Source organism: Peromyscus leucopus, chromosome 12 (genome assembly GCF_004664715.2).
Source record: "Peromyscus leucopus breed LL Stock chromosome 12, UCI_PerLeu_2.1, whole genome shotgun sequence".
In the NCBI taxonomy this organism is placed as follows: Eukaryota; Metazoa; Chordata; class Mammalia; order Rodentia; family Cricetidae; genus Peromyscus; species Peromyscus leucopus.
In genome coordinates this window covers 8,370,005-8,395,347 of record NC_051073.1, presented here as the reverse complement: position 1 = coordinate 8,395,347, position 25,343 = coordinate 8,370,005, and the positions used below count along the sequence as shown (strand labels likewise).

Below are 25,343 nucleotides of genomic sequence, written 5' to 3'. Positions count from 1 at the left end.
TCCCCCTCCCTTTCTGATTTTATTTCTTGACCAGGGTCTCATGCAGCCTAGGCTGGCCTTGAACTTACTGTGTAGCTCAGGTTGTCCTTGAACTCCCGTAAAGGCTGGGATTACATGTGCCACCATGGCTGTCACATGTCCTTTTACTTCCTTTGAGAAGTCTGTATTAGCATACATTAATCATATATAACGGTGCATTTCACCATGACATTTTCATGCACATACAGAGCACATTTTGATCGTGTCCACCCCATCCTCTTACCTTCCTTGCCTCCCCATCTGTCGATCCTCTTCCCAGCCAGTTCCCCTTCTACCTTCATGCTTGTTTTTATTTTGTTTTGTTCTGACGACCCAGTGTGTTTCACCGAGGTTTGGCGTTTTTTAGAGTGTGGTGAGGGCTTGTTCGCAGAGGTGTGGACACTGCTAAGTGGCTGCATCACTGGAGGAAGCGGCACAGGAACTGCCTTCTGGCATCCAGAGCTTTGCATGTTGAAAAGGGGAAAAAAAAAACAAAACAAAAAAACAAAACAAAAAAACCCTATGATGTCTTTTTTATTTTGTTTCACGGTGTTAGGAATCAAACCCTACCACTGAAACCACTCCAGCCTGCTTTTCATATTTTAAAAGGAATTCTTTTGAGTATAAATTCCTAGAACTAAAATTGCTGGGTTAAAAAATGAGCACATTTACAAGATTTTATACACACACACACACACACACACACACACAGATGCACACACATACACACAGAGATGCACACACACACACACACCTTGTATATATATATATATATCACATTATGGTTTTCTCATTTCTAAAGAACCCAAACTGAACCTCCTACAGTGTTCTTGTTCTTCTTGTAGATCTTAAATTTAACTTCTCTTTCTTTCCTTCTTTTTTAAAATCAGGCATAACTGTGTTCTTCATTCTAAATATTTACCTCTATGATTTTAGCTTTTTTTTTTTTTTATAGTTGGTATTTCGATAAAATCAGTGGTACTGCTGAAAAGAAGTATCAGAAGGATTTCTAAAAATACCACATCATTGTGAAAACGTTTGGATTTGAAAATGAAGTGTGCCCATAGAAACTGCGTCCCGCTGCAAACCAATTCGTCTCAGTTTCGAGGAGCAGAGAACACTGCTCGGCAAGAGTCGTGACAGCAACCTCTTACCCCTGACTCGCAAACTCACTTGAACAAAAACCAAGAGCCCAGAGGTGGACAGAGAGAAAATTCAAGTTTTAGTTTTGAGACAGTGATAACAAGTGTACAGCTTAAAATGTGACAGTGTTCTGTAAGTTTTAATACTTAAAATTTTTTTTTCTGAATTCCTAACTTTCAAAAAATAATTTTATTTAAGTGTTTGGGTGTTTTGTCTGCCCATATGTTGGTGTAGCACATGCTTGCCCGGGGCTTCAGGAGGCCAGAAGAGGGTGTTGGCTCCCTGGAACTGGAGTTACAGACCGTTACAAGCTACCATGTGAGTGCTGGGAATTGAACCCATGTCCTCTGGAAGAGCAAGCCAGTGCTCTTAACCATGAAGCCATCTCTCTGGTCCTGTAAGTCTTAACCTTGCAAAGGACTATTCTGTTTGCTATGGTTTGACTGTGCCCTAGTGAGACTCATGGGATTGAATCTTGGCGTCTACCTTAAAACGTGTGACTTTTGTTGTTTTTTTTTTTGTGTGGTCAACCTCTCCCTAAATTTGTGTTTTAAATGTTACATGCTTACAGTCGCACATTCTGGGGCAGCAAGGTGGCCCAGTGAGTAAAAGTGCTCGTCTCCAAGTCTGACAACCTGAGGTCAGTTCCTGGAATCTACACAGTGGAAGAAGAGATCCACACCCCAGCCAGCTGGGCGCTGACATTCATATGCATGTTGCAACCTGTGTGCATACCCACCCTCACACACACACAATAAATATATACAGTGTAACTAGTAAGCTGCACATTCTCTGTGTGGTTTCACAACATCAAACATTTAGTTTGTTTGGTGTGATGTCTAACTATGTCAACAATATGAGGGCAATGACCCATAAAATATCGATTGATCTAAGACTGGCATAGTGTGACATACATGTTGTCATAGACCATAGAATGTCGAGGCAGGATCACTAGTTTGAGGCCGCCCTAGGCTATATATAAGATTCTGTCTCAGAACTCTAACCAGTCAGGGGCTAGAGGCATGGCTCAGTGGTTAAGAGCCCACATCACTCTTGTGTAGGACCTGAGTTCGGTTCCTAGCACAGTACTAGGCAGCTCACAATTAGTTGGAATTCTAGCTCCAGGTTACAACCCTGGAGTCGAGCTCTTCTGGACTCCAAGGGCATCTGCACTAATATGCACATACTCGTACACAGGGCACACACATCTACACATAGTTACAAACAAGATAAATAGAAAAAATTTAACCAACAAAATCAAACACTCCACATACCTTTATACACCATGTTTATGCGTAAGTATATTCATACTTACATATGTGTCTATCTGTATGTGTGTGTGTATGTGTGTCTACTCAACTACTCATCTTTCTTAGAGTATGACAGTGAAATAAATACCAAGGGATCCCAGTGAGTGGACTGAAAGTAAGTTTATTTATATCTTTTTTTTTTTTTTAGGTCCAGCAATAGTAGATTGTCATCCAAGAGCAGAGTTTATCTTCATCGATGTGGTCATTGTTAGTGACTAGTACTAATTAGTGAACATCTGTGGAATTCAAGCTCTTGTCCTTTCAACATGACACCTTGTCTGTGCCAGTTAAGTGAGCTATCACTGTGAGAGAGCATTATTAATTCTTGGAGCAGGTATTGAGACAGAGTCCAGGCTGGTGTCTAACTTGTGATCCTCCTGCCTCAGCCTCCCGAATGCTGGGATTCCAAGTGTGAGCAGCCATGCCTGGCCATGAGTCATTCCTAAGCATGGGAGACCAGCCCCCACTTTTTCCCCCAGGTACTCTTGAGGAGTGAGGGATAAGAGATTTAGATAAAAATATAGAGGGGCGAGAGACAGAAACACAGGACAGCCTCGGGAGAGCCTGTATCATTATCCATCGGCCCCTTCTGTCTCTTTTAAAGGGCTATTTATAGGAATGCCAAGGGGTGGAGCAAAGACCTCCCCCTAGCACAGTCAAGTGCAGACCCTTCTAATCACCTAGTAACCATACATGTGGTCAAGCAAATCTCTAATGCAGCCCTGCTGGGTAAAGCAAGCTCAGATCTCACTAGGAAACCTTTGTGGGCCTCCACACCTGGAATTCCAGGTGTGAACAGCCATGCCTGGTAATGAGGCATTCTTTGAGAGTCTTTCCATCGTGCATCATCTGCAGGACTGTCTGCTTGAGTCTGTGGCTGTGAGTTCAAACCTCGCCTCTTTATTTCCCCCACTGCTGCCTTGGAGACATCAGTATTTCCTGCTATCTGTTTCTCTGGGACCTGAGAAGAAGATGAAAATCCACACAGGAAGAGCTTTAAGATGAGCTTGAAAAGATGAAATAACTAGCAATTTAAGATCCTTTGATTCTTCCTGAATAAACATAAAAAGTTTCAGATGTGAAATAGTTTATGTAAGTTCACTGAATAGATATGAGTAACATCTTTTTTTCCCCTCAGACCAAACAAGTTTCTGTTAGACATGGAATTTGTTGCCACCAACGAGGACTTTGTAGGCTAGAATTTGGATTCAAGGTCTGTACAGTAAGAACATGAGGTCCTGGCTGGGTGGGGTCAGCGGGCCTTCTAGGACAACAGTGGAAGCTTAGAAGTGTCTATGCTATTCCCTTTGATCTTTTGAGTGCCAGTGTCCCTTGAAAGAATCTGCCTCTTGTCACTGATGGGTTGTGCTCCTGACGGATGAGGCCAGGAGACACTGTATTCAGTGAGTCTGCCATCACCTGTGATGACTTCCAGATGTTTTTACAGGTGCCACACAAAGGTACAGGTCCACCTCAGTGTTGACGGGTTCCATTTAGGATCCACAGACACTGAGAAAAATATTTTTAGGATTTCTGAATTCTTAGTTATAATTTCAGGAAGTTTAGTAAGCCAGGACAGAGAAGGAAAATGGAGACAGAAGTCTTCCATTGACTCATTTCACAAATAGCCTCATCTTCCCCCCCACATTTTCCTCTTGGGTTGGATGAAACTGGTTCCTCTGAGTCTGTTTCCATGGTGTTGTTTTTATCTTGGTGCTGGGCTTTGTACCTTGGATTCTTTGGCATCACCGTGGAGGTAAATGCACCACTGGTCACCAAAACCTTTTCTTGTACATATTTTCTGTTGCATTGTACTTCACTAAAAGCTGTCATTTTGAGTTGAATTAAAGCAGACCTCATTCAATTCTTTCATTATAATTTGGTACAAATCTGGATTCAGCTTCAATTACACAGTTTTATATCTGTTTGCTTAATCTGAGATGTATACTCCCTGACTGATTTTCTTTTCAAGCTGGGTTTGTGTTTTGTATATGATGCTGTTGATCTAGCTGGGTAGGGTCTCTGGTTTGAACATTGCTTGCTGTTCATGTCCATGTCCTTGGGGGACTCATCATCACTGTTGTAAGCCTAGCTCTCTGCCATGCTTTTCTTTTTTAGGTCCAATTACAGTATTTTTATTTTAACTATATGTACATGTGTGTGGGCATGTATGTGTATGAGTGCAGGCGCCCATGGAGTCCACAAGAGGGCACTGGATCCCCCTGGAGATGATGTCATAGGCAGTTGACAGCATTGTCCTGGGTGCTGGGAACCAAACTTGGATCCTCTACAAGATCAGTGTGTGCTCTTAATCACTGAGCTGTACCTCTCCAGCCCTCTGCCATGTCTTTCTCTCATAAATATTTTTTTTAACAATTTCTGTGAATCGAGCCCTTTTTAGAAGAGATTTATCCACGAAGGCGGGGCCTAATAAGGTCTTAAAACTGTCTGTCAGAATTAAGCTTTGTTGTGAATTTTGGAAGAGACACAAACATTCAAAATTTAGCAGCAATGGTTTATATTCCACTTGAGGGACTAGAGGGCATTAAGGTTGGAAACTGGCCTAATGATCATGATTTGTTCATGAGGCAGCTGCTCTTGTCATCTACCCTTGACTTCCTCAAAGTGTATAAAAGGAAATAATATCCTTGTTCGCTTGCCGTCTGTCTCATATAGGGGTACCATATTCTTTATCAACATAGTTCTTCTTTTTTCTTTTTTGAGACAGGGTTTCTCTGTGTAACAGTCCTGGCTGTCCTGGAACTTGCTTTGTAGACCAGGCTGGCCTTGAACTCGCAGAGACTCAGCTGCCTCTGCCTCCCTCTGCGGCGGAGCCCTGACTGGCTCAGCTTCTGCTGCCACCACAGTAGTTGCACCCGCCTGGCTTCTGGTGGCTAAGCACTGCCCCCTGGCCTCTGTTAGTTCAAGACCCTACCACACACACAAGGTATCAGTACCCTCTAGAACAGCAGTTCTCAACCTAGGGGGTCGTACGACCCTTTCACAGGGGCCACAGATCAGATATTTATATTACAATTCATAACAGTAACAACATTATAGTTACAAAGTAGCAATAAAAATAACTTTATGGTTGGGCGTCACCACGACATGAGGAACTGTATTAAAGGTGCGCAGTGTTAGGAAGGTTGAGAACCACTGCTCTGGAGGTGTAGAACTGATATAATGAATAAAGGGGATTTATTAGAATAGCTTACAGGTTGTATGTGGTGGTTTGAAAGAAAATGGCCCTGAAAGGGAGTGGCACTACTAGGAGGTGTGGCCTTGTTGGAATGGGTATGGCCTTATTGGAGGCAGTGTGTGTGTGTGTGTGTGTGTGTGTGTATGCGGGCTTTGAGGTCTCATATATGCTCAAGTCACACCCAGTGTCTGAGTTCACTTCCTGTTGCCTGCTCAAGATGTAGAACTCCCAGCTACCTTACCAGCCCCATGTCTGCCTGCACGCCACCATGTCCCACCATGAAGATAATGGACTGCACCTCTGAACTGTAAGCCACCGGATTAAATGTTTTTCCTTTATAAGAGTTGCTGTGGTCATGGTGTCTCTTCACAGCAAAAGAAACACTAAGATGCAGGCTGTGATCCAGTCAGTCCAACAATGGCTGTCTACCCATGGCAAGTCCAAGAACCCTGTAGTTGTTCAGTCCATGAGGCTGGATGTCTCAGCTGGCCTTCAATATATGTCAGAATTCTGAAGACGTGGGCTTATCAGCAAGAGCAAGAGAGAACATTCTTCTTCCATGTCCTTTCTGTAGGCTGCCAGCAGAAGGCACAGCCCAGATTAAAGGTGGATCTTCCCACCTCAGCAGATTAAGGTTAAATGTGGGTTTCCCCACTTCAAATGATTTAATTGGAATGAAATGAAATTGAACAAAATGAAAAAAAAATCTCTCACAGGTGTGCCTAGCCACTTGGGTTTTAGTTAATTCCAGATGTAGTTAAGTTGACAACCAAACATGACTCTCACAAGTATCAAGGGACCTGACTTGGAAGGTCAGTGCTGAGCTAGTTCATTGTCCGACAGATAGACAGACAGACAGACCACTGGATGGATCCCACTGTCACCACCATATTCTTCAGTGTCTGAGCAGGGCCTGAGGGGCCAAGCCCGTGACATAAGCAACCACCCAACCTCATAACTCCACTCTGACTGAACCCTGGGTTCTGCCTCAGCTCACACTGTGGCTGTGGGTAGACGAGATTCCTTATGGGAGGAAAAGCATGAACTTGGATCTTGGATGGCGTCTGAAGGTACAAGTCACAGATAGAGAGTAGGTGGATTGTAGCTGCCTTTGGGGAGGCCTTGAGGTCAGCAGGGGAGCCTTAGTGGGCAGTTTCAGCATGTACCTGCTCATCTCCCTTGTGTGGATAGAGTTCGTCTCCTCACCTTGCCGTTTGTCAATGGATCCATCATATGGCTGTTGATGGACTTTTCTACTAAGTATTGATCTAGGTATTATTTGTTTATTTACTATTATCTACACATCATCTATTTATCTAGAGTTTATTGATCTATTCGTATCTCTGCCTACCATCTATTAGCCATCCTCTAACTATGATCTATCTCTCTTTTTTTAGACATAGTCTCACATATGTAGCACAGGCTGGCCAGGTTCTCACTATGTAGTTTAGGTTGGCCTTGAACTACTAGTAATCTTCTTGCCTTAACCTGAGTACTAGGATTACAGGTGTGGGCTACAGGCACACCTCATCTATCTATCTGCCTCTTTCTTTATCTATCCATTGTCTACTTGGTTTTATCCACGTATCATTTGCTATCATCATCATCATCATCACCATCATTATCAGTGTATCTATTTACCGGCCATCTGTTAATTCTTTTTCAATCATTTACCTATTATTATTATTATTTTTGTATACTTTCTGTCTGTCCAGTCTACCTATTGATGGACCTATCTACTGATCGATCACCTTCAATCTTTCTATATAGAGGCTCATTGGCAGTAACAAAGGCTTCAAAAGAGACAGACTGGAAGGTCAGGGTCAAGGGGGCAGGATCTATTCGTATCTTGTGGGTAGGCTGCAGCTGTGAGTACAAGGCTCAAAGATGTCTCTACCCTAGCTAGGATGCTCCCCACAGGTTTCTGTTGAAGAGGAGCTGACAGCCATGTCTTTTAAACCATTCACTCTTGATTTACGTTATCATTCTCTGACTTACACCTCAATGACTTTGATATAAAGATGCGGTGCTAAGAACAATAACAACACACAAAAATGTCCTTCCCCTTCCAGATGAAGAAAGCTGACCCTCCCTCAGGGATGAGAAACCACTGCGTGGTCCCTTGGCTGCTGTGGAGGGAAAACAGGGGTGTCTGCCAGCAGGGGGCGCCCACCTCTTCTGGTCAACCCACCTGCCTGCTCTAGGCCGTCCTCTGCAGGACGTCCTCTGAGTCAGTTTGGGCTCAGGCCATTGAATCAACGCCACAGTGCTTTTCCTCTAACCATCTCCACATCTCCATCTGTAACCACACAGGACCTGCTCATCGTGTTCTGGCTCTCCCTCACACTCTTGCTAGCGCGGGCTGTGTCCAGAAACCGGCAGGAGGCAGCACCCAGCCAGGCATGGCCAATAAGCTTGGTATGGAGGGTAGCCTTTCCCTTACAGCTACAATCCACACATAAGGCTTATCACGGAGGTTTATCTCTGTAGTATGAATATTGATTTTTTTCCCCCAATGTGCCCTTGGGATGCATACAATCTCCAGCAGGACCCAGTTTTCTTGCAGTTTCTCTTTTTCTGTCTTATTTATTATGGTGAGTTAAAAAATTCATCCAACCACCACAAATTTGTATTTGCTTCCCTCCCAGGAGTCAGGCTCCATGCACAGCACATTTAACCAAAGTCCCAGCCCTCATGGGGCCGTAGTTCCTGAAAGGAATACAAACAATAAGCAAAAAATAATAAGGAAACTATGTAATTTCTCAGTTGGCAATAAGTGCTATGAAAAAAATAGACGAGGGAAAGAATACGCAGGCGGGGCTCAGGGTCTGTTCCTATTGTAGAGAAAAGGTCACAGGATGGTGACATTTGAATAAAGACAAGACGGTGACAGAGAGTCAGCTCTTTGGGTATTTGGGGGGAAGGTACTCTAAGAACAAGGGATGCAGAGAGTCCACTGGGGAGTGGGTTTCATGTGCCATCTACTGTGACTGGAGGGGGGTGACGGTAGGGGATGGAAAGGTGACATGGGAATGAAGGTGGGTACCAGGGAGAGAGGCAGAGCTCAGGGCCTTGTAAAGGGACAGGGATGACACTGGTGCTGGTGTGAGAGGGACCCCACTTCCTCCTGACAAACTCATGCAGGGGGACGGTGCACGGTGGTGTCTTCCCCGCGGAATGTTTTAAATGTCATTCCTCCCCAGTGCCTCCATCTGGGATGCAGAATCCCAGAGTCCTGAGTTCCCTGATGGTGGAGGTGGAGGATACATTGCTCTTCTTGCAACAGCACATCCTTTGGCTCTTGGGGACTGAGGCAGGCACGTAAAAAGCACAGCTTTCCTGGAGGGGCAACCATTGACATCTTGTGTGAAAAATATATCCCCCCCCCACCACCCCAGTGACTGCTAGGAAGTACTTGTGGGGGTTTGGCTTGGTACCCCCATCCACATCCTGCCACATTCTAGTTATCATGTCCGTTCAAAGCCCAGAACCACCCTCATCTCCCATACAGATAAGAGTTGAGATGAAGTTGAGCACCAGGGATGTGCCAGGCACATGGATGTGGGGAACAATGACGTGGTAGAATCTGAGTCTCGTTTTAAAAAAGAGGTTAATTTATTTTACTTTATGTGTGCCTGCTTGTCTGTGGTGTGTGTACCACATGTGTGCAGTGCCTAAGGAAGCCAGAAGAGGGCATCAGATACACCTGAAACTGGAGTTATAAATTGTGAGACACCCATATTGATGCTGGGAACTGAACTTGGGATTTTTTTTAGAAGGATTACTGGTGCTCTTAATCACTTAGTCATGTCTCTAGCTCCCCACTCCCATTATTAAGTGTAACACGAATTGCTAAATGGTCTTATTAATAAAAAAAAAAACCCAGATTATTATCACCACAATTAAGAGAGAGTTTTGGCTTAGTGTAGAAGCAAAGGGCCCCAGTTAGGAGGGGAGAGATCATGGTGGTTGGAATAGGGTGACAGAGGTGAGACTCGTGGGTGGTCACAGGTGGGTCATGGTTTGAGGCAGAGACCAGGATTGTCTGATGGAACAGACACAAGGGTTAAGGAGGAGAGGAAACAAAGGATGGCTGCTTGATGTTGAACTTGGGTGAAGCCCAAGTAAAGAGAAGGGAGAGGTGTGGGTCAGATGAAGTCTGAGAACCCATCAGATGAAGTCATCCCGTGGGACTTGGAATGAGGGAAAAGGTCCAACCTGGAGGTCATGTCCTTAGACATGACCTTCATTCCACCAAGGAGAGGCATTTGAGGGCTTTGGGACATTCTAGACTGACTTCTCTTGGTGTGTTGGTGGAGAATGACCCCCACAGGCTCAGGTGTTTGAATGCTTGTTCTGCAGTTGGTGGAACTGTTTGGGAAGGATTAGGAGGTGTGGCCTTGTTGGAGGAGGTGTGTCCCTGAGCATGGCCTCTGAGGTTTTAAAAGCCCATGCCATTCCTAGTTAGCCTCTCTCTGCCCTGAGGCTCTTGTCTCAACATGTAAGCTCTCAGCCACTGCCCCAGTGATGCCTGTCTGCTGCATGCTTACCATCACAGTGATCATAGACCCTGTTCTCCTCAGGAACAACAAGCCCCAAAGTGAATGCTTCCCTTTCTAAGTTGCCTTGGCCATGGTGTCTCTTCACAGCAACAGAAAAGTTGCTAAGACCAATGAAAGAGTGAGCAAACATAGACAGGTTTATAACATGCCAGCGACTGAGCGAAACACTGATTTGCATGTCAATGAAGCTGAGGCAGAGAGGTGAACTCCCTGTTGAGAAGTCACTGCTGGGGGGTGGTACTGGGAATGCAAGGCTGCCCATGCCCACCAGATTTTATGATTGAGGAGCCCTTTATTCCTTAGCTTTGGGCACTGAGCACAGTCAACAGCTGTGTGGCAGGAATCACCATAGCCATGAACTCTGGGGACACGGTTCAAATCCAGAGTCCGCTAGTTGCCAGTTGCTTTGCTTACGGAGAACAGATACACTGATTTTTCAGGCCGTCTTCCAAGCATCTTTTCTCCATGTCTCCTGCCTCTGCTCTGCTGTTTTTTCTCCAGCTACCATGCCACCCCTGCCAGTCCAGCCCTTCCCAGCCAACTCTCACTTCCTGGCGGTGCCAGGCTGATTATTTCTAATTGTCTCTGACTGCTTCCAGCTGGGTCTCGTAGCTGGCGTACGTACTGTGGGAGCACACAGACAGTCTCTCAGCCATATGGAAGGAGGAAAAGGAGGAAAGGAAGAGCTAGAAGGAAGCAGCTGGCACAAGTCAACCGAAACAGCTTCTCCAGGCTCGCCTGGCCACTCGCGAGTGATGACGCCTTGGAAAAGGGTCAACTCCTCCAAGTCTGAGAATGATCAATGATTAAATCTGTGGGTTCCCCAAAGGCAACAATGTAACAATAACTTTAGAAAGTCATTTGCAAAGTCTACCTGAGGGAAGGTGGGGGTCTTGCTGTCCCCAAGCAAAAAAATGTCACTGGACATTCAGTAACTGATAGCTTTCATTCACTTAGCTGACAAATACTGTTTATACAAGTCTGTAGCTCAGACACTGTGCAGGGTGCTTGTAGGGCAAAATCCAAACCAAGCAAATAAGCAATATGGAAGACAGAAGGTGGATGTGAAGCTGAATGGCACCCAGTGAGAAGAAGAGAGGGTTCAACAGCTTATAGCAGCTCATTGGTTGGGAAGGGCTTCTTACAGAATACCCATGATGGGAGAAAATGGATCAGAAGCAGCAGATCGGATGTAAGTGTGGAATAAGTGAAAGTGTGGAGTTAGAACAGCCCAGCCTGGATGAGGACAGATAACTTGTTTTTAAAAAATGCTTTATTTTAAATTATGTATGTGTGTATGTATGGGAGCATGTGCCCCTGAGGGCAAGTGCCTTTGGAGGCTAGAAGAAGGTATAAGATCCCCTGGAGCTGGAGTTACAGGCGGTTGTGAGCAGATCAAAGTGTATGCTGGGAACCAATCTCCAGTCCTCTGGAAGGGCAATTCAGGTTCTTAACCACTGAGCCATCTCCCCAGTACAAAGGCAGCTAGCCTGTCATAGGAACCCTCCAAGTTCAGGGGCTTAGAAGAGGCTCTTCAATGATGTGTGACTGCTCTGACGTAGCCATGTACTTCCAGCGTACCTAGTGTGAGTCAGGCATGTACTTCCAGAGTACCTAGTGTGAGTCAGGCATGTACTTCCAGAGTACCTAGTGTGAGTCAGGCATGTACTTCCAGAGTACCTAGTGTGAGTCAGGCATGTACTTCCAGAGTACCTAGTGTGAGTCAGGCATGTACTTCCAGAGTACCTAGTGTGAGTCAGCCATGTACTTCCAGAGTACCTAGTGTGAGGGTGATGCCGTGTTTTGTGGGGTTTTTTGTCTCATGAAATGAACCCCGGAGTCATTCCTTATTGAGTAAACTCACATCAGGCAGCAGGAACTGTAGTTCAAAAACCAGCTCCTAACCCCAGGCAGGGGTGGGATTTGAACTTCTCTTTGGCATCCATCCCAGCCAGTAGAATTAGCAGTGGGCTTGGATCAGACCCAGGCAGCAGGGCCTGAAGAAGATTTAATGGGCCTGCATTTTCTCTCTTCTTCACCCCTTTCCTGACCTCTACCCTGGGAGGGCATAATCAAAACATTAAAAGGAAAGAAAGTCTTTATTTCATTGTAAGGGACTTCCACCCCTTGTGAAGTGTTTCCCCCAGAAATGATGAGTACTTTCTGGGATTTGCCTTAAATGGCAACAAACAAATCTCTTAAGTTTTCACAAAGAGCTGATTTCCTAAAATTAAATGACACAACACTGGGAAACTTTAAATCCTTTCCTGGTGGAAGATTCCCCCAAAGTGGGCTTCATCCTCCCCACACAGCAAATCCTCTCTCCCTACCTCCTGTCTTCTCAAAATTAAATTACTGAATGGGAAACGCGAAAGCGATTGGATGCGCCCTGCAGAAATTAGGAGCTAAGTCCCTTAAGTACAGCAAGAAAGCAGTGGAACGCTTGTCTTTATTGTGGGAAATCCAGATCAAGAAGAGCCCAGCACTAGACTGGGTCATGAGAGCCAGGGAGGAGACTGACAGCATGTCGTGATTCAAAACAAATGATGCTCAAACTTGAAAACAGGCATTTTTTCAGGTTATTTTTCAGATAGGTTAGGGAACCCCCTTCCCCGCCCCACGCACACTGGAAGGGTGACAGCTATGTCCCCTCCCCCATCTCAGAGTATTAATGTGGATCGATGATGTCATACCTGTTTACTGCGGGGTAAACAATGAAATGAACTTTGTTAGGAGGGAATCCTCCCCTTGAGCTCAGATGATGAGTGACCACAGGTTAAATTAATTTGCATTAGACACGGCCACCTCAACAGGTCGCAATTTGGAAAGGCCTGTCTGCATCCTTTTTTTTTTTTTTTTTTGTAACCCTCATTTTGGTTCACGAAGATGTTGGGGATCCTGGAGATATCGGGTGTCTCAGAACAGATGTAATTGTTTATGTGAGATCAGTACAGAGCCCGCAGAACAAAAGCATCCAGGAGCGGCGGCGAAGCTCTGGTCCGGATCACCCTGCAATCACCGACATCATCGCTATGGAAAGCAGAGAGGGTGCAAACCTACCCGCACAGGCAGCAGACGCCCTGGTTCCTACGCTGCCGCCACTTCTATTAACTGTGGCGGCTGCTTCTTCAACCCAGTCATCTGGTCTGCGCGCGAACCCCGACACACAGCCTGCTACGTTCCCGGAAATCCATCCATCCATCCATCCATCCATCCATCCATCCATCCATCCATCCATCCATCCATCCATCCATCGTCCAGGGTCCCTACTGTGTGCCACGCTCTGGGCTGGGTACCCAACCCTCCTACAGTCCAGAGCTCCTCTTTCTCTTTCCCCTGCCCCTGGTGGGTGCGGCTAGTGCGGAAATTCGCTCCCTAAAGGTCCAGAAAGCTCAAGCCCAGACAGAACCAGCGCGATCCGCGCCGCCAGAGGCGGCAGGTCTTGGACTGCCCGGGAGCGCGCGTCTCCGCGGCCGCGCGGGGTCCCCCTGTCTGGCGCTCAGGTGACTTCGCCGCCCACTCCGCCGCTCTCTTCCCCTCCCCTCTCCTGCAAGGGTCGAGTTCGGCTGTTGCGCGCGGGGAAAGGAAGGAGGGGCTAGGAGGGATTTGAAAGTGCTCGGGCTGCCGAGTGGAGCTCGCGTCTGTCCCCGCCGCCCGCGAGCGGATTAAATTTCTGCAAATTCAAACTGAATGAGGCTTTCTTCTGCTGCCTTCCAGAGGGCGCCTGCAGCCCGCCGCGCGCTTCTCTCCGGCGGGAGCGGCCCCGGGGCGCACCGCTGACGACCCGGCGGGCTAGAGGGCGGCGGCGCCTGGGCTTGGGGGACCCCGCTACCCGACCTCGCTCCTCTCGGACCAGCAGCTGCTCGCTCCAGCACCCGAGCAGGGCACCCGACGGGACGGCGGACGCGATCTGAGCGACCGATCCTCCGAGGACGAACTTCTCGGGGGCGGGTCCCCGGTCGCCCCGTCGCCAGCTATTGTCTGCGCGCCGCGCTCGCACGGAGGCGCGGGGGGCGTAAGCGCGGAGACCCGGCCGGGCGGGGCCGGGTCCAGGGCGGCGGCAGGAGGAGCCGGGGCAGCCCGGGGAGCCGGAGGAGGAGCAGCGGCTGCGAGCGCGGGAGCCGAGCGGGCGCGATGCCGGCAGCGGCGGGGGACGGGCTCCTGGGCGAGCCGGCGGCTCCCGGGGGCGACGGGGGCGCGGAGGACGCAGCCAGGCCGGCGGCGGCCTGCGAGGGAAGTTTCCTGCCCGCCTGGGTGAGCGGCGTGTCCCGCGAGCGGCTCCGGGACTTCCAGCACCACAAGCGCGTGGGCAACTACCTCATCGGCAGCAGGAAGCTGGGCGAGGGCTCCTTCGCCAAGGTGCGCGAGGGGCTGCACGTGCTGACCGGGGAGAAGGTGAGCCGGGGCGCGCGGGCCTGGCGGGAGGACCTGGGAGCATGTCCCGCGAGCACCCTGCCTGCTTTTCCAGCCTGGTGCAGCTAGACGCACTCTCAGGCTCTCGCAGTGGGCCACCAGGCACCCACTGATGGGTGATGGGGTTGGGGGGGGTCAGGTTCGTGGGGTGGGGGACCCGGACAGATAGATGGACCCGCGAAACTACCCCGCACCGCCTTTCTGTTTTGTTTTGGAAGGGTGCCGCCTGGCGGACGCCAGAGAAGGGGACGCGGGGCGGGGGGACGGGCGTAGAGGTGGCGTTGGGGAGGGGGGGGGTTCCTGCTGTCTCTGACCGTACGGGCGGTGGAACTAGATCGAGACCTGTGTTTGTGTGTGTGGGTGGTTGGGTGGGGGGTGTCAGCCTTGCGTCGTCTGGAATGTGAGGCGGGAAAACAGGGTAGCCAGGCTCTGAGATTGCATAGAGTTTGGTCCCTCCTGGGCTCTGGTGAGGACATGGAGGAGAGTTGAGGCCGGGGACGTACCCTCTCCAGCCGCGTGGGCTGGGGCAGCTGTTGCGTTGCAGCGAAGACCCTGTTTTTGGCAGGTGCAGAGCTACGCAGCTAGGCCCCGGACTTTAGAGATTTGGAGATAACCATTTTTTTTTTTTAATCTTTTCTAGAGGAGGGTAAAGGAAAGGAGCCTCCCCCCCCCCCACACACACACCGGGAGTGCCACTACTTCGACCTAATTAGAAGTTAGCGGGTGTGAACTCTTGCCAGGCCAGGTGCAGGCAGAGCTCGGGTGTAACTTAGATTTGTGAGAAGAAACCCAAGAGGCTGACTTACTTTTGAGGCCGGGTGGCCCCACACAGGGAATTGATCCAGGCTGCCAAACTGGTATCCTCACATAGACCTAACACTCCAACACTTGCCCCAGGCTGGGGGTTCATGCGGGATAAGGAGGAGAGCTGGGGGGGGGGGTCCCAGCAGCAAATAGCCCAAGGGCAAACCCTTACGTCTGCTGGCCTAGGTTCCCCTGCCTGGCCTAAGAGTTTGTGAGAGTGATAAATTGTGAGAAGTCGGGTGACCGTGCCAAGGGGCTGCGCTTGCCTTGCGGAAGCCCTCCTGATACTTTGTTTCCATTCTGGGTTCCGTTGTGCCGGAGACTCCTACATCTGAGCACTGGGCTCCATCATCCTTAGGAGCTGTCCTCTTTTTCTGTAGCCGTCCCAAGTGGGGTGCCCCTGTATACCGGGTAAGCAGGGCCAGGCTGAGTCATTTTCAAAAGTGCCTCTTGCCTGCATTTCCAAGCAAAATGCAAGAGCTCAGTATGAACTCACTTTAGCCCTTCTAAGAAGAGCAAACTCTTCAGACCTGGCGCTAGCTGTAGTCGCTCTGACTGGAGCAAGCACAAGTTTATTTGCTCTTTGGTGTGCGGTGCGCTGCCTGCCTGACACACGGAGGTCCATTCAGGGTGCTGGATTGCTGGGTTCTCCTGTTTTCTGGTGTGTGTGGGGGAGGTGAAGGAGTTTGTTCCTGGCCATACACATCACCTCTCTGAAGAGGTGAGTCTTGGTGTTAGTCACATGGTGTTAAGTACCTCTTTTTCTCTTGTCCCGTGGCTCACAATTCCTTAGAGGTTCTTGCCATGTTGGGCTGGACCTCAGCTCCTTAATAGTGCAGTTTTGCCCCATGGCCTGACATTTTTGGCTTGAGGATGTAGTCAAAGTTCAGCCCCCTACCCCTGCCCACCGACCCCCAGTGCTTCACTTTTGGTGTCCTATGCCACTCCTGCCCAATGAGGATCCCTTGGGATACAAGGAATTTCTGCCCACCTGGGGTCCAGATGAAGAGTCTTTCTTCCTGTCTTTATGATTGCTTAATTCGTCTTTGCAATGAGGAGCTGCTCGGTGGTGGATGTAAAATTATTTCCCTGAACCAACTGATCTGGTCTAGTTAGAGACTCTAGTCCTGGATGGAGAGGTAGAGGCCAGGGAGGGGGTGATACTTTAAACCTTGGTGTCTCCTGCTGTGCTTTACTCTAGCCAGGATCAGCCCTGTTCTGAGGACAACCGAATCAGGAGGAACCTGGGTTTTAGCTCCTTCAGCTGTCAACTTTAAAGAAACAGTAGTGTCGTACATAGCTTTTAGCTCCCTAACCCTACACCATTAGTGCTTAACTAATAGATGTGGGCTTTAGCAGATCGTAGAGATGAGAAAGAGAGGGTGGGGAGAAGGAGAGAGAGAAATATGAGTGAGTTAATGAGTCCTCAGCCCTCCTTTGTTTTGGGTTTTGCCTTATTAAGCAAAGTTAAAAAGTGAAGGCAACCTCAAGCTATTTGCAAACTGCAGGCCAAGGCCCCCCCCCAGGGGGGGGAAGCAGATGGTGTGAAAGCCTGCTTCAGCATCCCCACCCCCCATTACCCCTTTCTCGGGATGCATAGCTCCAGTTAAAGCCTTTCACCTTTTCATTTCACTTTCGGTGGGTACAGATTTTCTTTTTAAAAATGCAGCGACGAATACCGCAGGGAGAACCATGTGTGGAAGCCTTCAGAAGGAGCTCGTCCTGAGAAATGGATGCGCGGAGCAGGCGAGGAGGGAGATAAGGGCACATGATCTCGAGTTCCATCTGTTTCAGAGCATCTCTTATCAGAGCATGAGTTTTTATTTTGGTTGGTTTGTGGCCAGATCCAGACTCGTGCTAGTGGAAGGCTTTTGAAGCAGTGGGGGGGAGGAACGGGGGTGGGGTGTATGTGTTTTTGATAAGGTGCATATTTCCAAAATGCTTTGGATAAAATCCTCCAGGGTTTGCTGGGCATTCCTGGCTGAGTCCAGATAATAAACTAGTTCCCTTTCCCCCCACTTTCATTTTGGGCTCAGCTCTATCTCATCAAGAGGCTCCTATTGACCCTGCTTCCTGCAAGGCAGGGCAGTGTTTTTACCTCAAGGGCCTCTAAAGTTTGGAAGTAATCTGAATCTGGATGGCCCTTTTACTGCGGGACCCAAAGGATGGCTTAGGCCTGAGACCTAATTTTGCTCTCCTTTAGTGAAGACGGTCTCTGTCCGTAGAAATAAATATCCACATAAGTAAATATCATGTGGGACTCTTAAGTTACTCTGTTCTCATTCATGGCTGAAGTGATGTTTGGACCAGTAACCATCTGTTAGATTCTGGAAAGCATCACTCATTGTGGCTTTGACCTAGAGAACCGAGTTGCTGGGCAGGAGTGTGGGCTAGCAAACCTGACAGATGGGGGGGCGGGGGGGGGGCTGTGCTCGTGACCTCACAGTGGTTCTCCGTAGGTAAAGAGATGCTTGTGTTAGACCCACGAGACGTTGCTATCACATTTGAAAACGTGAGCAGAGCAAAGCGGAAAGGGGCTTGAGCCATGACAGGTGTCTGCTGGCAGGCCGGGTGACCCCATGCTTCCTCCCTGGTACCCCCGTGGTGGAAGAAGAGAGACAACTTGTAAGAGGTGTCCCCTGACCCTCAGACTTCCACCGGTGCCCTTTGCTGTGCGCCCCCCCCCCCAGCAAAGGTGATGAAGTTAAAAATACCTAAGGACAAAGCAAAGTAGGGGAAGACAGGGGTATGGACGGCCGGGCCGGCTTGGGTAGGCACACTTAACTCTTCAGCAGGGTAAGCAGGGGTGGGGGGGTGGGGGTGGGGGGGGGCGTGGGCTCCTTCACCTTCACCGCACCTGTGATTAAGAGGCCAAGGGTACACTGAACTATCTCAGACAACTCATTCTAACCGTCGGTTTTTATTTAAAGAGCCCATTGACACATTTCATTAGAGCTATTTTGGGGCCCCAAACAAGGACTGGCTGCTTAGTAAGTTACAAGTCATCACGCACAGAACCCCACGGTACCAGGTACCTGGAGTGGAGAAGTTACTAAAATTACCCTTTTACTATGTTTTTGCGGAGCAGGAAATAGGACTAATTTTAGAGGCGGCCTTTTGGCAGCTCTGTTTTTAGCAAGTATTTCTGAAACAAACAGGTGCTAAATCCTGTATTTCTTTTGAAGTGCTAGAGATTTCAGGGGCCGTGGCTCTGCGGCACAAGGCCTACGTGGAGGTGGAAGTTCCTATTAACCTCCAGCAGGGGCCTGTTGGCAAGAGGAGGAGATTCGCAGAGGCACCTGCCCGTGAGTCTCCTGTGACGGCAGTGCCTATAATTTCCTGGATTACAGGTGGTGCGGTTGTGGGCACGTTCGTTTGAACTTCCGGCCTGGCCTCATCTTTTTGAAGTACTTGGTGATGACGAGGGAGATTGGCATGCAGGGCTTGTTTCTTCGTGCTCATTGATACAGGGCCAGAGGACTTCAAAGGGTGCCGGGAGCCAGCGTCACCGTGCAGAAGGGTGCCCACGAGGAGGAGCACAGCTTGTATTTTCTCTGCAGGTGCTGAGTCCAGACTGCACTTACTAATCTGACTCTGGTCTTCGGGCCCATCAATGCCTGCATGTTGGCGGCTACTCCAGGGAGGTGGCAATTACCCAGAGCAGTGTTTTTCTTCCCAGCAGGGGTGGGGTGTGGCAGCCAGCCACATCCATCTGAAGAGATGGGCAGGTTGGGTCGATGGCTTGGGCATGAAGTGGCATTTGTACTGGAGGTTTTTCTTTCTTTCTTTCTTTCTTTTTTGGCCCCTCTCTATCATTCATGTTAAGTGAGAGACTTTCATCTTGCCTAATTGCACCCCAGTCAGTGCGCCTTACTTTATTGGTTTTGGTTTGTGTTGTTGAAATAGGGTCTCACAGGCTGCCTTCGAAACTTGCCATGTCATTGGGAAAAGAGACCTTGAGCTGTTTGGTCCGTCTGCCCCCACTTCTAGAGTCTTGGGATTGTGGGTGTCCGCCATCATGCCCAGTTTATTCAGTGATGGGGACTGTCTTAATTACTGTTCTATTGCTGTGAAGAAACACCATGACCAAGGGAACTTGTAAAAGAAGGCGTTTAGCTGAAGGCTTGTTTGCCGTTTCAGAGTCCATAACTGTCATGGTGGGGAGCATGGGGGCCAGAAGGCAGGCGTGGTGCTGGGCCAGTAGCTGAGAGCTTGCATCTGATCCATAAGCGGGAGGCTGAGAGGGAGACTGGGCTGGGCATGGACTTTTGAAACCTCAAAGCCTACCCCTAGTAATACACTTCCTCCAAGAAGGCCACACCTCCTAATCCTTCCCAAACAGTTCTACCAGCTGGGAACCAATCATTCAAATACACGACCCTATGAGGGCCGTTCTTGTTCAGAGCATCATGGTGATCGGCCTCAGGCCTTTGTGCATGCTTGGGCCAGCATCTGCCCATCGAGGCACTTCCGTCTCACCCTTGCTGTGCCCCGGCTCTGGCCACAGAGCCTGACCTGACCTCAATTCCCTCCCTGCTCTCTCACGGGAGTGCGGCTGGATGCTGCGATTGTCAGCCGCGTTTGGACACGCCCAAGGCGTTCTTTTCAGGGGCTCCCGCCCCGGTGAAGCTGGCTGGATTCTCAATGTTGACCGAACAGTTTCAGGGTAAGCAAGAAGCGGAGCTGACAGTTATTTAGAGACTTTCGGGTTGGGGAAGTGGTTCAGGAGTGGGTACAGGCACCGACTACCCAGACTGATGACCTGAGCCCGATCTTCAAGGGTCCACACGATGGAAGAGAACAGCCAGTTCTTGCCAGTTGTCCTTCTGACTTCAGTGCCAGGGCACACGCTCCCACCGCCATCCCCGTAAATAAGTAGAATAATTTAAAATTGTAAAAGGAGATTTTTAGGGCTGGGTAGATGGCTCAGGGTGGGAAGTACTAACTGTGTAAATGTGAGTACCAGAGTTCAGATCCCCGGAACCCAGATGGGCATGGCAGATAATACTAGTGAGAGGGGGGGACAGAGACAGAGAACCCACAGAGCAAGCTGGTTAGCCGGACTAGCCGAAGAGATGAGCTTATTTGTAGTGAGAGACTCTGCCTCAGTAAGACAAGTGGAGACACGTGACATGGGCAGGCTTCCACATACATGTACACTCACATATATGTACACCCACATACATGTGAATGCACACGCATACACACACACACACACACACACACACACACACACACACACACGAAGTTTTAACAGAGATTCTTAACTAGGAATGAATGTGAGTGTTGTCTCCGCAAGGGAGAGCTCTGCCTCAGTGTCTCAGCAATCCATGCATACGGTTTTGGTGGTTTTCAAGTTATGTCTGAAAAGCTTGCAAAGAAGCCCCCTTCCTTTGTCTCCCCCTCCTTAAAAAAAATGAAATCATGATTGCAGGGTGGCCCTGGAGATGCTTTGGGAGGGACTGCTGTCTGGTAAGGAAAAGCCATGCATCAGAAGGGCTGTCTTTTACTATAGATGGCATTTCTTTATGAGATGTCTAGAACATGGCTGGTTTCCAGCTTGGGGTGGGGGTGGGGTATATGAAGAAGGGCCATCTGGGCTTAGACCTTGAGTGAGGTTCATTGTTATTTTAACATTCTTACTTAAAGTATCTCCGTGAAAGGGGTATTATCTCTATGCAGACAACCTTCACAGCAAATGTTAACTGTGTGGGGATCCTCGACTCTCAGCTCATAAGAGGGTTCAATCAGACTCCTGGGTGGGGCTGCTGTTCCCCCCAGGTTCCTTCGTTTTCCCCTGTTGGTAAGTGTAGAAAATCAGGGCCTGGATATCACACACGTTGGATGATGCTGGTAACGTTGAGAGTCCTTGTCTGGAGGGCCAGCATGGTGGCTGATATTCGCTGATGGACTCAGGATCTTCTATGGATGTTCTCATTCAGTGCTGACAACGAGCCTGCACAGGTGACTCTCACCTTGCCGGCATTTTGACCTGCACCACCTCGGCAGAGGGATGCCTTGAACAGGTTTTTCGCTCTAATTTTCTCTATTAGTTTGCTAGGGTGGCTGTGAGAAATTACCAGATTAGGTGGCTTCAGCAACAGTTATTTATTGTGTTACATTTCTGGAGATCAGAGTCCAGGAAGAAGGCCTGGGCAGAGCCATGTACCCTCTGGAGGCTCTTTGCTTCTTCTGATGCTTGGTGCTCATACCGTCCTCCGGATCCCGAGACTGTTGATGTGGCCCACCAACCTCCGTCTTCCTTTACATAGGGCTGTTCCTTTGTCTCCCGGCTGAGCGGATTCCGCCTTCCGATAAGGGCCCCACCATTGCATTTAGAATCCATTCTAATCTAGTTTTGTCTTCTTGTAACTTGATTACATCTACAAAGACCCCATTTGCAAATAAGACCACATTCACAGGCACTAGAGCAGTGGTTCTCAACTGGTGGGTCTTGGCCCCTTTGGAGGTGGAACAGCCCTTTCACGGGGGTCACATAGCAGTGTCCTGCATCTCGGATATTTACATTATGATTCAAAACTGTAGCAAAATTACGGTTATGAGGTACGAATGGAAATAGTTGTATGGTTGGGGGTCACAAACAACGTGAGGAACTGTGTTAAAAGCTCGCAGCATTAGGAAGGATGAGAACCACTATGCTGGAGGTTAGGACTGAAAGCTGTCTGTGTGAGCGGGGCATAGTTCAATCTGCTATACCTTAGGTCATTGTATTGTATCATGAGTGATTTCCTGGCAAGCTGACCCTGAGGAAGAGAGGAATATGTTCCAAGGCCTGGGAAGGGAGAGAGAGAGAATTCTGGAGGTCAGGCTTGGTGGGGTTGGTGCCTTCTGAGAGCTGAGGAAAGTCAGACTTGTCCCACTGGCTTGTAGATAGCTGTCTTCCTATGTTTTTGTCTCTGTATCTCTGCTCACCTTTCCCCTTGGCGAAGGCAGCAGCCGCAATAGGTCAGCATCCCCTCTAATGACCCCACCTCAACTCCATTACATCTCTAAAGACCTTGTCTCCAAATAAGGTCATACTCAGAGGTGTGGAGAGCCAGGCCTCTGAGCTGTGAGTATGGGAGGGGTGAGATGGGACTCTAATTGATGCGTTCGCATCATGCATGATATATGCTTATGAGTTCACCTCCCCACTAGACCGTAAGCCCCACAAGGAGGAGACCACTGCCCTATTCCTGATGCCAATAATAACCTCTGGCACACACAGATGCATGCTTTGATCTTCCTGAGTGTTGTATAGCACTTTTTCTTCTGGTTATAACAAGATGCCATCTTGGACTTTGCCTGGTAGCCATGGCAACTAGAGCAGAACAAGACAGTGCAAGCCAGGCTTGAGATAATGGCAACAGAACCTTTAACAGACACTCCCCAGTAGATGCAGGAGAGGAGAGAGTCGGGAAACCTCCCCTGGGATTCCAGCTACTATTCCCAGCCCCTTTCCAATAGTGGCAGAGGATCCCAGAAGATTTGGAGTGCATGGAAAAGAAAGGGTTAATTAAAAGCAGGACTCCATGCTGTAGCTTCAATGAGGTCGCCATCTATGATGGGATGGGGCTTTTCAGTGATGCAGCTGTCTTGGGGAGTCGCCCACATTCCCGTAAGTGGCCCCTCACTCACGCTATGTAAGATAGCCCAATGACTCCTTGGTCTCGCCAAAATGGACTTGGGTGAAATTGCACTTTGGCCTGTCATTGGTGCTGATCTAGGATGAATGGGTGTCCCCTTCTGTCTCCTTAGGGACAGTTATCACAAGCCAGGATACAGGGAGGGATTTCTGAGTGGTGATATGCATGTTGTCAGGCTGTGAGTCCACAGCAAGAACGGTCCTTCTCTCTTCCTGATGCTGCTGGGCATGTCTGGGGTTGGCCGGGTTGCTGGGCTGCCATCCTGAAGAAAAACCCTGGCCCAGCAATAGCTGTGTTTTCTATAGAGACTCGTTATGGTAGACAGCTAGTTATTAGAGTGATGGGATCAGACAGAAGACGCCCATTCTGCAGAATCTGAGCACCGTTCCTGGACCCTCAGCTCTTCCCAGAGAATGTGAACCCACACTAAAGCAGATGAGAAGGTTGCTATTTGCAAACATACATTTTTTTTTTTTGGATGTCTCCCATGGAGATATACGTAGGCTTGGAGTCTGTCTCTTTGACTATAATTTTCTCCATAAGTTTATTAGTCTGCTAACCCAGATTCTTGCCAAAATAGTCTGTAATCCTGCAGGCTCTGCTCGCCTGTTTTCTGAGCTATTTGATGAGCTTTGGTCTCATTTCCTGTTGTTAACCTTGGCCGTCTTCATCCTCTGCTTGAGTTCTGGTTGTCTTACTGCCTGTCTTGGGGCTCTTTGGTAACTTGTCAGGGGAACGTTTCTGCCATGGTTTGAACACTCTTTATTAATGTGTGTGTGTGTGTGTGTGTATGTTTGCTTACATGAGTTTATACATGCCATGTGTGTGCAGGAGCCTGTGGAAGCCAGAAGAGGCCATCAGATCAGTGCTGGGGACCGAACCTTGGGCCTCTGCAGGAGCAACATGTGCTTTTAACTGCTGAGCCATCTCTCCAGTCCCCTCTTAGAACTCTTTTTCCGTGAGGCATGACCTCTGTTGGTCACCTGCCCTTTGCTTCTAGACTGGGCAGGAAGCGTGAGTGTCGACTGAGCACAGAGCGCCACTGAGGAGGCTGTCTTCAAGCAATGATAGGTCAGAGGTCAGAGTCCCACAACTCTCTGTGTGAAACAAAATGGGTTTTCCTGGCCTCCCGGATCCCTGACGTGCTGGGAAGAAACAAATGAGGAGCAGGATAGTAGACATAAAAGGGTGAACACTGGTTCATACCAGCTGCAGGCCACGTCTTGCGTGTTGTGTGGGAGAAGACATTTTCTGCCATGAAGCATTTTGCCGTGGGTAGTCATGTCTTAATTTCCCGCTCCAGCTTTGACCACCATCCTAGGAATCTATTAAGTTTAGCATGTGAAGACCCACATTTTGGGAAACCCATTAGAGAATGGCAAAGCTGGGTTCACCCAAGAAAACATTTCACAAGTGTTTGGGGTCTTGGCTGAGAGTTTCCAAAGGAAAGCGTTGGTGAGTGGGCAGCTAACCAGCTCACGGATCAGTGCAGAATGAAAGCTTAGTGCCCTAGGCAGAGCTGGGGTGCTGTGGGTAGTATAACCTTCCTGTGTGGTCCTGGGGAATGAGAGACATGTGCCCACGTCTGTAAGATCCAGCTTCTGCCTTTTACAGGTTCACCACGAGATTAGGAATACACACACAGACACACACCCACACACAAAGAAACAAGCACACGTGGATATATATATATATATATATATATATATATATATATATATCATTAAATATAAACTATATGATATTACACTGGACATAGATATAAACAAATACAACTTTTTGGCAGCACAGATTCTCAGTGAAGGGTGGAGGGGGGCAGAGACAGGACAGTTAGCAACTTTTGTAAGCGCCCTAGGAGAAGAGGAGATATTCCGAAGAGAGACACCACGACTCTCCCTTCCCTTATCATTCTGTTGAAACTGTCGACCCCAAGGAATCCTGCGCTGTGGGGAGGGGGAAGGTTGATGCCCAGGTGCCAGCAGGAGGAGGAACCGTCTCCCAGAAAGAGCTTTCACACGGTTCTGATAACTTGGCAGAACGTCTTTCAGGAGAGCCTGGAGGTGAGATAGTGATGGACCAGCCGCAGTGATGATGGGTGGGGCCTCACTCCCCTAGGACTGCTTCGGTATGTATGCCTTTTGGTCTGTATTTCAGCCTAGACCTAGTACCAGTCCCCCAAGGATGGAGTCGGGGGGCGGGGTATAACTGGACCTTTTTATGTGTTCCTTTTCCCAGTGTGGCCACTGAA

The 25,343-nt window shown here is 48.8% G+C and overlaps 1 protein-coding gene across 1 annotated transcript in view; it reads left to right on the top strand.

Moving 5' to 3' along the window:
- The first annotated feature begins 13,363 nt into the window (after positions 1 to 13,363).
- The window catches only part of Hunk (hormonally up-regulated Neu-associated kinase), a 109,268-nt gene continuing 97,288 nt past the window's right edge, over positions 13,364 to 25,343 (top strand). The window contains 1 exon segment of the mRNA XM_028877052.2: positions 13,364 to 14,627. Coding sequence (XP_028732885.1) covers positions 14,367 to 14,627 — 261 coding nt within the window. The 5' untranslated portion in view covers positions 13,364 to 14,366.